Source organism: Ranitomeya imitator, chromosome 1, assembly GCF_032444005.1.
Source record: "Ranitomeya imitator isolate aRanImi1 chromosome 1, aRanImi1.pri, whole genome shotgun sequence".
Taxonomy (NCBI): Eukaryota; Metazoa; Chordata; class Amphibia; order Anura; family Dendrobatidae; genus Ranitomeya; species Ranitomeya imitator.
This window is the reverse complement of record NC_091282.1, coordinates 601,792,731-601,809,184: the sequence shown is the minus strand read 5'-3', so window position 1 is coordinate 601,809,184 and position 16,454 is coordinate 601,792,731. Positions and strand designations below refer to the sequence as shown.

Genomic DNA, 16,454 nt, shown 5'->3' with positions numbered 1-16,454 from the left:
TTGTCCTCCGATGTTATCCCCCCGCCCCTCTGTATATGGTAACAGTCATTGTCCGGTGTTATCCCTCAACTATGTACAGTGACAGTCATTCACCTAATTGCTGATTGTGGCCATTTGGTGCCTGATGGTAACAGTCATTTCATTTCATATACATTTAGTCTGGTTGGGATAGCACGCGCGCGGGGTCGTGCATGCAACAGATATTAAGTGCAACAGGATCAAGTGCTTGGCAGTTAGACAATGGCAGTTGGACAGAGCAGGAGACAGGTAAGGTGCATAAGTTTTCCAAACAATCATGTCAGTCATACTACATTATGCATTTATCATATCAATCTTCTTCTTATTTGTTTTTACTTCTGCTTTCTCACAACTCACCTGCCCTTTAACACATTCTGTGCACTCTCTCCATATCCACCCCTCCCTTCTCCCATGTATAACTCTGAGGCTCTACTGACATTTCTTACCCACTCCAAACCATCAAATACCTCCATGCAGCACTCAAAACGTTCATGCAAATCATCCCACCACCTGCTCTTTCTTTTTTCTCCTTTTACTAGTTGCAGGCGACATGTCCCCCAACCCTGGGCCTCCCTCCACCAGCATACATTACTCTCCTCCAGCTACATATAGAAACCCTGCTAATCTTTTTAACATTCAGTTCATGCCTTCTCCTATCGCTTTTCACTGTACTCTCTGGAATGCACGGTCTGTGTGTAACAAAATAACTTACATTAATGATTTATTCCTCTCTAATTCCCTTAACCTTCTGGCTATTACAGAAACCTGGATCCAGCATTCAGACACCACTGCCGCTGCCGCTCTCTCATTTGGTGGGCTGAAATTTTCACATACCGCCAGACCTGAGAACAGACATGGTGGAGGTGTTGGTTTGCTCCTTTCATCACAATGTGCTTTCCAGGTCATTCCCCGGTTACCTCACTTACATTTCCTTCCTTCGAAGTCCACGCCGTCAGACTCTTTAAGCCCTTCTCCTTGCGAGTGACGGTTTATTGCCCTCCAGGCTCCTCCTGCCAGTTTCTAGACCACTTTGCCACCTGGCTTACTCACTTTCTATCCTGTGACATCCCGGCCCTCATCATGGGAGACTTTAACATCCCCATCAATGATCCCCTCTCCCAATCTGCCTCATCTTCTTTCTCTAACTTATTCATTCGGCCTCTCACGGTTTACTAATTCTCCTACGCATGAGGATGGGCATAATCTGGACCTGGTTTTCTCCCGTCCCGGCTCTCTGCACAACTTTACTAACTCCCCTCTACCGCTCTCGGACCACAACCTTCTTTCCTTCACTGTCAAGAATTGTCTCCCCACCCGGGACACCCCCACTTACCACACTTATCGGAATACACGTACCATTAATACCCAGCAGCTTATGGACAATCTCCACACATCTTTAGCCCCCATCTCCTCCCTCTTCTGTCCAGACTTAGCATTGTCACACTTCAATAGTACACTGAAGAATGCCCTAGATGAAGCAGCACCTTCTACACGCAGAAAGACCCAACACGGACAATGGCAGCCCTGGCACACTATGCAAACACGCTTTCTTCAGCGTTGCTCAAGGTGTGCAGAGCGGCAGTGGAGAAAATCTCTCTTAGCAGAAGACTTCATCCACTATAAGTTCATGCTCAAAACCTATAACTCTGCTCTTCATCTGGCCAAACAATCCTACTTCACCACCCTCATCACCTCACTATCCAACAACCCAAAAAGACATTTTAAAACCTTAAACTACCTCCTGAAACCTAAAGTACAGGCCCCCATCACCAATCTCAGTGATGAGGATCTGACCACTTATTTCCTAGAAAAAAATCAACCACATCCATCAGGATATCTCAGACCAATCTCCTCAGTGCCTGGATTCCCTGCCGCACCTCAAGCTCACTAGACATCTTTGAGCCTGTTTTCAGAAGAAGAAGTTTCCAAGCTCCTCGCTTCTGCTCAACCTGCAACAGTGATCCCATTCCTTCACATCTCCTGCAGTCTCTCTCACCAGTGGTCACCACTCACATGACTGAAATGTTTAACCTCTCTCTTACTTCAGGTATCTTTCCCTCCTCATTTAAACATGCAATCATAACCCATTTACTTAAAAAAAAAACACCCTTGGACCAGAACTGCACTGCTAACTACAGACCTGTCCCTAACCTTTCCTTCATCTCTAAACTCCTGGAACGCCTCGTCCACTCCCGTCTAATCCGCTATCTCTCGGATAACTCTCTTCTCGACCCCTTACAATCTGGTTTCCGCTCTTTACACTCCACTGAAACTGCCCTCACTAAAGGCTCTAATGATCTAATAACAGCTAAATCCAAAGGTCATTGCTCCCTGCTGATTCTCCTGGATCTCTCCACAGCATTTGACACTGTGGATCACCAGCTCCTCCTCACTATGCTCCGCTCTATAGGCCTCAAGGACACAGCCCTCTCCTGGTTCTCCTCCTAACTCTCTGACCGCTCCTTCACTGTATCTTTTGCCGGCTCCTCTCCTCGTCCCCTTACTATCGGGGATCCGCAGGGCTCAGTCCTAGGCCCCCTCCTCTTCTCTCTATACACTACCCCTGTTGGACAAAATCAGCAGATTTGGGTTCCAGTACCATCTCTATGCTGATGACACCCAATTATACACTTCTTCCCCTGACATCACCCCTACCCTAATTGAAAATACCAAGGATTGTCTTTCTGCTGTCTCTAACATCATGTCCTCCCTCTATCTGAAACTGAATCTCTCTAAAACAGAACTACTTGTGTTTCTCCCTTCTACTAACCTCACTCTACCCAACATCGAAATTACCCTGGAGGGTTCCACCATAACTCCCAAGCAGCATGCCCGCTGCCTTGGGGTCATATTCGACATCGAACTTTCGTTTGCTCCCTATATCAGATCACTCACTCGCTCCTGTCACCTGCATTTTAAAAACATCTCCAGAATCCGACCTTTTCTCACCTTTGAAACTGCTAAGACTCTAAAGATACCGTCACATTAAGCGACGCTGCAGCGATCTAGACAACAATGCCGATCGCTGCAGCGTCGCTGTTTGGTCGCTGGAGAGCTGTCACACAGACAGCTCTCCAGCGACCAATGATCCCGAAGTCCCCGGGTAATCAGGGTAAACATCGGGTTACTAAGTGTAGGGCCGCGCTTAGTAACCTGATATTTACCCTGGTTACCATTGTAAAAGTAAAAAAAAAAACACTACATACTCACATTCTGATGTCTGTCACGTCCCCCGCCGGCGTCCACAGGGTTAAAACTGCTTTCGGCAAGAACGCTGCTAATGCACGCTGACTGTGTCAGCGCCGGCAGTAACAGCGGTGACGTCACCGCTGTGCTCTGCTTTACGGCCGGCGCTGACACATTAGCAGCGGTCCTGCCAAAAGCAGTTTTAACCCTGTGGACACCGGGGGACGTGACAGACATCAGAATGTGAGTATGTACTGTTATTTTTTTTTTAACTTTTACAATGGTAACCAGGGTAAATATCGGGTTACTAAGCGCGGCCCTGTGCTTAGTAACCCGATATTTACCCTGTTTACAAGTGAACACATCGCTGGATTGGCGTCACACACGCCGATCCAGCGATGACAGCGGGTGATCAGCAACCAAAAATTGGTCCTGATTAGGGTTGAGCGAAACGGGTCGGCCAGATTCAGAAGTCGCCGACTTTTGGCAAAGTCGGGTTTCATGAAACCCGACCCCTATGTGGGGTCGGCCATGAGGTCGGCGATCTTCTGAATCTGGAATCGGAATTCCGATACCGAGTTCCGATATGTTTAAGATATCGGGAATCGGTATCGGAATTCATATTTAAGTGTAAAATAAAGAATAAAAATAAAAAAAATATTGATATAATCACCCTCGGACGCGCCCTGGTTCTCACCGGCAGCCTTCCTTCCTAAGAATGAGCGCCTGAAGGGCCTTCGATGACGTCGCGGCTTGTGATTGGTCGCGTGAGCGGTCACATGGGCGGTCACGCGACCAATCACATGCCGCGACGTCATCTAAGGTCCTTCAGGCGCTAATTCTTAGGAAGGAAGCGTCCGAGGGCGCGTCCGACGGTGAGTATATTCCTAATAGGTATATACTCACCCTCGGACGCGCCCTGGTTCTAACCCGCAGTCTTCCTTCCTAAGAATCAGCGCCTGAAGGACCTTAGATGACGTCGCGGCTTGTGATTGGTCGCGTGACGCCCATGTGACCGCTCACGTGACCAATCACAAGCCGCGACGTCATCGAAGGTCCTTCAGGCGCTCATTCTTAGGAAGGAAGTCTGCCGGTGAGAACCAGGGCGCGTCCGAGGGTAAGTATATCAATATTTTTTATTTTGATTCTTTATTTTACACTTAAATATGGATCCCAGGGCCTGAAGGAGAGTTTCCTCTCCTTCAGACCCTGGGAACCATTAGAAACCCAATGCACTGCATTGGATTTCGTGTTTCGGCCGACCCCGACTTTTCCATAGGATCGGCCGATTTCACTCGACCCGACTTTTGAAAAAGTCGGGTTTCGTGAAACCCGACCCGATCCTATAAAAAGAAAAGTCGCTCAACCCTAGTCCTGATCATTCCCCAACGACCTCCCAGCAGGGGCCTGATCGTTGGTCGCTGTCACACATAACGAGATCGTTAGCGGGATCGTTGCTAGGTCACCAAAAGCGTGACGTTGCAACGATATCGTTAACTATATCGTTATGTGTGACTCCCCCTTAAGACTAACATCCCCCGTAATCCGAACCTCGCACCTCCGTCTCCAAGACTTCTCTGGTGCTGTGCCAGCTCTCTGGAATGCACTTCCCAAGATGATCAGACCGATACCTAGCCCCGACCTATTCAAGCGCGCTTTAAAAACTCATCTCTTCAAACAAGCCTACCACATCAACTACTCAGTAAACTAACTTTGCCCTGTTCTCTCCTTCCAAACATTATTCTGAATCTGCACCCTACTATTCATCTGTCTCCACACCCTCCATTCACATGATAACTTCACTTGATACTTGACTATTGCACTTAAACACACGGGCTGATGACCGGATCATGCAGCTTTATATGAAAATCCCTATTTATTATAATTGCCAGACCTGAAATAACAAGCATTTTTCACGTATTGTGTCCCCCCATTGCCTTGTAGATTGTAAGCTTAAGAGCAGGGACCTCACTCCTAATGTCACTGTTTAAATTGTCTTAACTTGTATTGAATTTATTGTCTGTACATGTCCCCGCTTAATTGTAAAGTGCTGTGGAATATGTTGACGCTATATAAATAAAAATTATTATTATTCACTGATGTTATCCCGCGTCCCGTCTGTGCATGGTGACAGTCCTCCTCCGACGTTATTACACACACACTGTGTACTGAGACAGTCGTCCTCTGGTGTTATACCCCCGCCCCTCTGTATACAATGACAGTCATCATCCAGTGTTATCACCCTGCCTATCTGTGTACGGTGACAGTCGTCCGGTGTTATCCCCCTGCCCCTCTGTATACTGTAACAGTCCTCCGGTGTTAAACCCTCAACTATGTAGAGTGACAGTCATTCACCGATATTATCCCACGTCCCGTCTGTGTATGGTGACAGTCCTCCTCCGATGTTATTACACATACACACACTTTGTAAGGAGACAGTCGTCCTCCGGTGTTATACCCCTGATCCTCTGTGTATGGTGACAGTTGTACTAGGGCATTATCCCGCCGCCTCTCTGTATACGGTATCAGTCATCCTAGGGCGTTATCCCCCTGCCCCTCTGTGTACGGTGACATTGGTCCTAGGGCGTTATCCACCTGCCCCTCTGTATACGGTGACAGTCGTCCTAGGGCGTTTTCCCCCCGACCCCCTGTGTATGTAGACAGTTGTGCTCCAGTGCTATCCCCTGCCCCTCTGTATATGGTGACAGTACTCCTCCGGTGTTATCCCCCCACCCCTTTGCGTACGGTGACAGTAGTCCTCTGGTGCTATCCCCTAACCCTTCTGTGTATGGCGTCAGTCATCCTAGGTCATTATCCTGCTGTCCCTCTGTGTACGGTGACAGTCGTCCTAGGGCGTTATCCCCCCCTCTCTGTGTATGGAGACAGTCATCCTCAAGTGTTGCCCCCCTGCCCTTTTGTGTATGGTGACAGTAGTCCTCTGGTGCGATCTCCTCGCCCCTCTTTGCATGGTGATAGTCGTTTTCTGGTGCCATCCCCTCGCTCCTCTGTGTACTGTGACAGTCGTAATAGGGCGTTACTCACCTGCCATTCTGTGTATGGTGCCAATCATCCTGAGCATTATCCCCACGGCCCTCTGTGTACGGCACCAGTCATCATAGGGCATTATCCCCCTGCCCCTCTGTGGACGGTGACAGTCGTCCTCCGAAGTTATCCCCTCGTCCCTCTGGGCCTGGTGTAAGTCATCATAGGGTGCTATCCTGCTAGTCATCCTGAGTGTTATCCCCCACCCATCTGTGTATGGTGCCAGTCATCCAAGGGTGTTATTTCTCCGCCTCTCTGTGTATGGTGCCAGTCATTATAGGGCGTTAACCTGTCAGTCATCCTAGGGCGTTGTCCCCCCACCTCTGTGTAGAGTATTATTATTATTATACATTTTTATAGCGCCATTTATTCCATGGCGCTTTACATGTGAATACGAGGCAAATATAGACAAATACATTAAACATGAGCAGATAACAGGCACACGGGTACATAAGGAGGGAAGACCCTGCCCGCGAGGGCTCACAGTCTGCAGGGGATGGGTGATGAAACACTAGGAGAGGGTTGGGCAGGTTAGAGTAGAGTAGTTATCCTCCACCCCTCTGTGTATGGTGACAGTAGTCCTCCGGTGCTATCGCCTCGCCCTTCTGTGTATGGTGTCAGTCATCCTAGGGCGTTATCCTGCCGACCCTCTGTGTACGGTGACAGTCGTCCTAGGGCGTTAGCCCCCCAACCCTCTGTGTATGGTGACAGTAGTCCTCCGGTGTTATCCCCCCGCCCTCCCTCTTGTGTATGATGACAGTAGTCCTACGGTGCTATCCCCTCGCCCCTCTGTGTATGGTGATAGTCGTCCTACGGTGTTATCCCCCCCGCCCTCCCTCTTGTGTATGGTGACAGTAGTCCTACGGTGCTATTCCCCCGCCCCTCTGTGTAAGATGACAGTCGTCCTCCAGTGTTATCCCCCCGCCCCTTTGTGGACGGTGCCAGTCGTCCTCCAGTGTTATCCCCAGACCCTCTGGGAACGGTGACAGTGTTCCTCCAGCATTATTCCCCCGCCCCTCTGTGTACGATGACAGTCATCCTCTGGTGTTATTCCCCCCCGCCCCTCTGTGCATGGTGTCAGTCATCCTAGGGTGTTATCCTGCTAGTCATCCTGAGTTATCACCCTGCCCATCTTTGTACGGTGCCAATCATCCTAGGGCATTATCCCCCCCACCCCTCTTTGTAAGGAGACCTTTGCCCTCCAGTGTTATCCCTCTGCCCTTTTGTGTGTGGCGACAGTAGTCCTCCGATGCCATCCCTTCTGTGTATGGTGATAGTTGTCCTCTGGTGTTATCCTCCAGCTTCTCTTTGTATGGCGACAGTAGTCCTCCGATGCTATCCCCTGCCCTTCTGTGTACGCTGTCAGTCATCCTACGGCGTTATTCCGCCAGTCATCCTAGGGTATTATCCCGCCGCCCATCTGTGCACGGTGTCAGTCATCCTAGGGTGTTATCCTGCCACCCTCAGTGTACAGTGACGATCGTCTGTCCTAGGGCGTTATCCCCTAACCCCTTTGTGTACGGTGACAGTTGTCCTCCAGTGTTATCCCCCCCGCCCTCCCTCTTGTGTATGGTGACAGTAGTCCTACGGTATAGAAAGGTCAGGGGGATCTTAATCCAAGTGTAGCAGAGTTCTCAGAAAAAAAGTTCAATATATCAATAGACTAATCTGAGGACTCAAAAAGTAGTGAAAACCAAAGTTTGATTTATTAAAGTCACAACCAGTCATACAGGATGCCAACGTTTCGGCCCAAAGCCTTTATCAAGGCACTTATCTACAAAATAACAATCCAAAATAAGTACATATCATTACAGATGAATCAACATAAAGACAGGTTGTATGTATAACAGAAAAGGAATCTATAGCCATCAGGACATATTAAATCACATAGGTCCTATACAAAAGTGGAATAAGAACATGTCCCAAATACAAAAGGTAAACAGGATACACACTACCCACAGAGCATACAATTTGTGAACATGTCAAATGAAAATCATACCATGATGTCATGAATAAATGCTAAAAATATATAGCTTCAAATATAATATGTAACAATATAGTGGTCCAAAGGAAAAGGAGAACGGAAAAACCAAGAAAAGGTCTGATATCCCTAATCATCGCACCGGTGTCCTATATATATGGGGTCACATCCATCTGTGAGGGTGAAAGAGAAAAGTTACCTGTATGGTGGTAGAGGACAAAGCTACAAGGGATACAAAAGGCAGAAACAAGTAATGAAAATCGAGAATTCTATAGGAGAAATAAGAAACCCAGGACCGCATATACAAACCTAGAGAGGAGACACGCAGGGGATATAGGCACTGCCGCTGAAGGAATAAGGTAAGAGGGAATACGGAGACTGCTCTATTTAAAAGAAAGCTGACCAACGGCCCGGAAATAGATGAGACGCGCGGCAACTCCCACATGAAGAGAGCCGCATGCGCAATAGTATAATGCCGACGGAAGTGGGGCAGAGGAAAATAAAGGAGACAGGAAGAAGATGGCGCCGTTGTAAGAAAAGTAAGGCCGCAGGCGCAGTAGTAACATACCGATGGAAGTGGGGCAGAGAGAAGGAGAGAGTGAATGAATGCGCTGGCGCCAATTGTACAAATTCAGTAGGGGACAAGGTAACGGTGTTAAAGGCGGGGCGGTAGTGGTCATGGATAGACAATATTATGTCAATGAGATCCGTTCCCAACTAAGTGATTCTGATACTTACCTTCGAATCACCCATGATCCCAAGTCGGACATCACTAAGGAAATTCGTATATTATCCCATCGGTTTTGCTCTTTAGGAGTTATTGATAATAAATTAGGTGAATTTCTTATTAATCCTTACCCTATCTGCCCTCTTCTGTATACGTTGCCCAAAATCCATAAAAATCTCACATGCCCTCCTGGAAGACCCATAGTGGCTTCCACTGGTTCTTTGCTTTCCCCTCTTGCTATGGTACTAGAAAAGATCCTATCTCCACTATTAGGCCATATTCCCTCCTTTCTGCGAGATACTTCACATTTTTTGTCCGCCATTCGTGGTCTCAATATAGCACCCGTGGATTGTTATCTAGTAACGCTAGATGTTAATAGCTTGTACACTAACATTAATAATAGCAGTGGTATCCAGGCTGTTGAGACTTTTTTGAATGACACTACTGAGTTTCATCCAGATTTGAAAGCATTTTGTGGTTCGTTATTGACACTGATTTTGACTAGAAACTTCTTTTTATTTGAAGATGAATTTTTTATTCAACTCAACGGCACTGCAATGGGCAGTAACGTTGCGCCCCCATATGCCAATATCTTTATGGCTGATTTTGAATCCAAATTCGTTTACACACATGTACTCTTCCAACAGTTCTGCCCACTTTGGAAGAGATACATCGACGACATTTTTATGATATGGTGTGGGGACCTGGACTCACTTTTGTCCTTCTATCAGTCCATCAATACATCTGTTGACAAATTGACCTTTACGATACAACATGATCAAAAATCTATTTCTTTTTTAGACACTTTGGTCACTATCAATGAAGACAGGACTTTATCCACTGACCTTTTTGTCAAATCTACTGATAAAAACAGTTTCTCTATTTCACTAGTTGCCATCCTCGCCATATTAAGCGATCTCTTCCGAGATCACAATATAGCAGGATAAATAGGATCGTGTCAGACCCTTCTCTACGTACTGTGAGATTGAACGAGATGGCGTCTAAGTTTCGGGACCGGGGTTATCCCGATTAATTTTTAGATTTTCCATTAGGTAGTCCATCCTCAACTAAATCACAACCACGTGTAAATAGGATGGCCTTTGTCAATACCTACCATCCGTTCATGCCCATTTTTCATGGTCTGATACATAAACACTGGTCCCTTTTAGGCTTATCATATCCAAGTATTCCTGAGTTCCAGGTAGCCCCACTCATGCGTCATAAGAAACCATTCAATCTTCGTAATTTGTTGGTTGCAGCCGATATTGGTAGTTCTAAATTGGTTACAAGACAAACCTTTTTGGCTACAGCACGCAAGGGCACATTTCCATGCCTTCAATGTTCTAACATCACTAGGGGCGATACGTTCACCCATCCTAGATCAGGTAAGAGGTTTTCGATTCGCGGCTTTTGCAGCTGCGATTCTACATATGTCATCTATCTCATTAAGTGTCCGTGTGGTCTCGGATATGTTGGTGAGACTACCCAACATATCCGAGACCGAATCTCACAACATAAGTCAACCATTCGGTGCAAAAAACTGCTTTTGCCAATATCAGCCCACTTTATCTCACATAATCATAGTGTCGCACAGCTCCGATACCAGATTATTGATAGTATCCCTGTAGCCAGAAGAGGCGGTAATAGGATTCTTAGATTAAAACAGAGGGAGTCCTATTGGATTCATGTACTCCAAACCTTGGAACCACATGGCCTTAATAGAGAGTATGAGCGTTTACTAAGGTCTTATTATATTGTAGGTCTTTGAGATAAAACACGTGATTCATTGTTTTATCTTTTATTTTATTCTATTTCCTTTCTATGGCGGTTGTACATTGTGGTTTATTTCATGTCCTTTATGTACCTGTGATTATAGTATATCAGACATTTGTACTATATTACAGTGGGGCAAAAAAGTATTTAGTCAGTCAGCAATAGTGCAAGTTTCACCACTTAAAAAGATGAGAGGCGTCTGTAATTTACATCATAGGTAGACCTCAACTATAGGAGACAAACTGAGAAAAAAAAATCCAGAAAATCACATTGTCTGTTTTTTTAACATTTTATTTGCATATTATGGTGGAAAATAAGTATTTGGTCAGAAACAAAATTTCATCTCAATACTTTGTAATATATCCTTTGTTGGCAATGACAGAGGTCAAACGTTTTATGTAAGTCTTCACAACGTTGCCACACACTGTTGTTATGTTGGCCCATTCCTCCATGCAGATCTCCTCTAGAGCAGTGATGTTTTTGGCTTTTCGCTTGGCAACACGGACTTTCAACTCCCTCCAAAGGTTTTCTATAGGGTTGAGATCTGGAGACTGGCTAGGCCACTCCAGGACCTTGAAATGCTTCTTACGAAGCCACTCCTTCGTTGCCCTGGTGGTGTGCTTTGGATCATTGTCATGTTGAAAGACCCAGCCACGTTTCATCTTCAATACCCTTGCTGATGGAAGGAGGTTTGCACTCAAAATCTCACGATACATGGCCCCATTCATTCTTTCATGTACCTGGATCAGTCGTCCTGGCCCCTTTGCAGAGAAACAGCCCCAAAGCATGATGTTTCCACCACCATGCTTTACAGTAGGTATGGTGTTTGATGGATGCAACTCAGTATTCTTTTTCCTCCAAACACGACAAGTTGTGTTTCTACCAAACAGTTCCAGTTTGGTTTCATCAGACCATAGGACATTCTCCCAAAACTCCTCTGGATCATCCAAATGCTCTCTAGCAAACTTCAGACGGGCCCAGGCATGTACTGGCTTAAGCAGTGGGACACGTCTGGCATTGCAGAATCTGAGTCCATGGTGGCGTAGTGTGTTACTTATGGTAGGCCTTGTTACATTGGTCCCAGCTCTCTGCAGTTCATTCACTAGGTCCCCCCGCGTGGTTCTGGGATTTTTGCTCACCGTTCTTGTGATCATTCTGACCCCACGGGGTGGGATTTTGCGTGGAGCCCCAGATCGAGGGAGATTATCAGTGGTCTTGTATGTCTTCCATTTTCTAATTATTGCTCCCACTGTTGATTTCTTCACTCCAAGCTGGTTGGCTATTGCAGATTCAGTCTTCCCAGCCTGGTGCAGGGCTACAATTTTGTTTCTGGTGTCCTTTGACAGCTCTTTGGTCTTCACCATAGTGGAGTTTGGAGTCAGACTGTTTGAGCGTGTGCACAGGTGTCTTTTTATACTGATAACAAGTTTAAACAGGTGCCATTACTACAGGTAATGAGTGGAGGAAAGAGGAGACTCTTAAAGAAGAAGTTACAGGTCTGTGAGAGCCAGAAATCTTGATTGTTTGTTTCTGACCAAATACTTATTTTCCACCATAATATGCAAATAAAATGTTAAAAAAACAGACAATGTGATTTTCTGGATTTTTTTTTCTCAGTTTGTCTCCCATAGTTGAGGTCTACCTATGATGTAAATTACAGACGCCTCTCATCTTTTTAAGTGGTGGAACTTGCACTATTGCTGACTGACTAAATACTTTTTTGCCCCACTGTATATCATTCATTTTTTTCCTTTTCTTTTTAGACTTAATCCAGTGGTCCATTACCCTTTGGTGTTATATCACCCTCTACAGGTTTGTGGTGTTATTACTTTCTTCTCTTTTCCTCCTTTCTTTAATCTGGTCTTCTTTGGATCTGCCTCGGTACTCCTGTCGCAGTAGTATCTCTAGCGTATATAGCTCACTATTAGTTTTATTTTATTTTTTCAGCGCTGCTCCGTTATACATACTGGCAGTGTTATCTTTCGGTGTGCCTGCCCCTTTATTCTTGGTACCCCTTTATTCCTTCTAGGATACTCTGCGTTAGCGCATTTTTTTTGTAGTGATGTAGCGCCGTTATTTTGTCCCTTTCTTAGTTTGTACGATCGGCGCCTGCGCATTCATACTCCCTCTTTTGCCCTGCCCCGCGTCTGTCAGCCTGTCACTTCTTCAGCGCTGTGGCACTGTTACCTTGTACCCTACTGAATTTGTACGATTAGCGCCTGCGCATTCATTCACTCTCTCCTTCTCTCTGCCCCACTTCCGTCGGTATGTTACTACTGCGCCTGCGGCCTTACTTTTCTTACAACGGCGCCATCTTCTTCCTGTCTCCTTTATTTTCCTCTGCCCCACTTCCGTCGGCATTATACTATTGCGCATGCGGCTCTCTTCATATGGGAGTTGCCGCGCGTCTCGTCTATTTCCGGGCCGTTGGTCAGCTTTCTTTTAAATAGAGCAGTCTCCGTATTCCCTCTTACCTTATTCCTTCAGCGGCAGTGCCTATATCCCCTGCGTCTCTCCTCTCTAGGTTTGTATATGCGGTCCTGGGTTTCTTATTTCTCCTATAGAATTCTCGATTTTCATTACTTGTTTCTGCCTTTTGTATCCCTTGTAGCTTTGTCCTCTACCACCATACAGGTAACTTTTCTCTTTCACCCTCACAGATGGATGTGACCCCATATATATAGGACACCGGTACGATGATTAGGGATATCAGACCTTTTCTTGGTTTTTCCGTTCTCCTTTTCCTTTGGACCACTATATTGTTACATATTATATTTGAAGCTATATATTTTTAGCATTCATTCATGACATCATGGTATGATTTTCATTTGACATGTTCACAAATTGTATGCTCTATGGGTAGTGTGTATCCTGTTTACCTTTTGTATTTGGGACATGTTCTTATTCCACTTTTGTATAGGACCTATGTGATTTAATATGTCCTGATGGCTATAGATTCTTTTTCTGTTATACATGCAACCTGTCTTTATGTTGATTCATCTGTAATGATTTGTACTTATTTTGGATTGTTATTTTGTAGATAAGTGCCTTGATAAAGGCTTTGGGCCGAAACGTTGGCATCCTGTATGACTGGTTGTGACTTTAATAAATCAAACTTTGGTTTTCACTACTTTTTGAGTCCTCAGATTAGTAGTCCTACGGTGCTATCCCCTCACCCCTCTGTGTATGGTGACAGTTATCATAGGGCGTTATCCTCCCGCCACTCTGTGTATGGTGACAGTAGTCCTCCAGTGTTATCCTCCTGCCCTCACTCTTGTGAATGGTGACAGTAGTCCTCCAGTGCTATCCCTTCACCCCTCTGTGTATGGTGACAGTTGTCCTCCAGTGTTGTCCCCCTGCCCTCCCTCTTGTGTATTGGGACAGTAGTCCTCTGGTGTTATCCCCCCAGCTCCTCTGTGTACAGTGTACTAGGTCATTATCCCCCACCTCTCTGTGTATGGTGATAGTCGTTGTCTGGTATTATTCCCCCGCCCTTCTGTGTATGGTCACAGTCATCCTAGGGTGTTATCCTGCCACCCCTCTATGCACGGTGACATCAGTCCTCTGGTACAGTAGAGAAAGATACGAAGATGAAGTCATCCATGTAGCGTTTCTTCAGGTTGTCCACAATGGCTTCCTCTGAGATTTTGGACAGAAGAACCATATCATCCACCCCACTCTGCCGCACATTCTGTGTCTGCCAGTGATACCGTTCCTTGCTCCCCTGTAGATGATAGAAAGGGAACATTAGGTGGTCACATGGCTGTATTTGTCTACTGACCCCAAAAATTAGAGGGTGTACCATGAAAAAGAGGCACACAACAGGAGAGACTCAGATAGATCACCCATGTGACCAGCCCACCGAAGAAACTGTTTGGAGAGATCAGCGCAAATAGGGTCTTATCCTATGTACAGTGAGATAACAAATGGATTACACTCACCAGATGAAGCTATTGTTGTAGCATGTACTCACCAGATGAAGATATTGTTGTAGCATGTACAAATATCAGTTGCAGCAGATCCACGGGTCAGCTATTGACCATACACAGATAGATGAAGGAGTTAAAGTGGATATGGTCCGTGCTGCAGATATATAGTTAATCCAAAAGATATCGTATTTCATATAAAGAATGGTGGTTTATTCAACGTGTTTCAAAGTCTTAGTGACATCTTCTTGTGTGGTATTTCCTGATGAAGAAGTCTTTGAAGACTAAGTCTAAGACTTTGAAATGCGTTGAATAAACCACCATTCTTTATATGAAATATCTTTTGGATTTACTATATATCTGAAGCGAGGACAATATCCACATTAACCCCTTCATCTATCTATGTGACCAGCCCCCGCAGACAACGAACACACAAACCCGTGTCACCGGCCCACACTGGCAACTAACACACACACACACACACACACACACACACGTGGGACTGGCCCACGCAGACAATGAACACACACACTTGTGTCACAGGACCACACTGACAATGAACACACACAACCCCATGTGACCGGTCTATTCTGACAACTAACACACACACACACACCTGTGTCACAGGTCCACACTGACAACTAACACACACCCGTGTGATCGGGCCATGCTGACAACTAACACACCCCTGTGACCGGCCCCATGCAGACAACGAATGCACACACACACACACCTATGTGACCGGTCTACACTGACAACACACACCCTTGTGACCGGGCCACGCTGACAACTAACACAAACACACATGTGACCGTGCCATGCTGACAACTAACACACACCCATGTGACTGGCCCACGCTGACAACTAACACACACACACTAGCGTGACCAGCCCACGCAGACAACACACACAAACCTGTGTCACAGGTCCACAGACAACACACACATGACTGTCCCACACTGATGATTCACTCACATGCGAGACCAGTCCACGCTGACGTGGGATATCGAGGGGCAGGTTATACACGAGGTCACGTGTGATGTGCACAGTTATCTGCAGAAGAATGTAGCGGCAGCCTCACCCTGCCTGCGAAGTGCAGGTCTGAGCAAATCGTGCAGAGTTACAAGGTAGGCTAGGAATGTGCCTGAGCGTGGGTGGCGCCTCAGGGTAGCGGGCGGGAGACATGCACTTTGACCAGGTGTCTCAGCATAAAAAGAATGACTTCTCATAGGACTAACTGGCTACAGAGACTCCTGTGACAAACCCCTAATACTGGGTCCCCAGAAGCCATATACATCCACCATGTGCCCCCCCAGAGGGTGAAGGAAAATCCTGGGGCAACATCACAATAAGCCAACGAGCGGCCAAAGCCACAATCACCGCTGTGTGCACAGCAATCAACTGAGAACCAGACATCACATACTGGTTGTCAGGAGAACAGGTAAACAGTTGACAACATGCGGACTATATAATTGGACGGTATCCGACCACACGGGTGCACTCAATGTCAACAGGCACATGTGTACTCAACACCAAGCAGGTCCCTATGTACTGATCACACGGACTATAACCAACCCAGGGGAGCCGCACCGATCTACCACCCCTCACCGGGAGCACTACTGTACCCAGCAACTGCACACGCTGCACTGCATCACACGGGATGAGATTAGATACATGGCTCAGCAGTCAGTATCACACAGGATAGGATTTAGGCTATGTGCACACATTGCAGATTATTTGCGGTTTTTTAGCGTTTTTGCGCTATAAAAACGCTATAAAACCGCAAATAATCTGCATACAT

General features: G+C 46.3%; 1 protein-coding gene across 4 annotated transcripts in view; it reads right to left on the bottom strand.

Moving 5' to 3' along the window:
- The window catches only part of LOC138681226 (unconventional myosin-Ie-like), a 110,620-nt gene that overhangs the window by 48,157 nt on the left and 46,009 nt on the right, over positions 1-16,454 (bottom strand). For 3 of the 4 annotated variants that reach the window (XM_069768557.1, XM_069768584.1, XM_069768594.1), the window contains exon 2: positions 14,314-14,451. The exons of the other annotated variant lie outside the window; for it this stretch is intronic. In XM_069768557.1, coding sequence (XP_069624658.1) covers positions 14,314-14,451 — 138 coding nt within the window. The remainder of the gene's footprint in view (positions 1-14,313; positions 14,452-16,454) is intronic. 4 annotated transcript variants of the gene reach the window in all.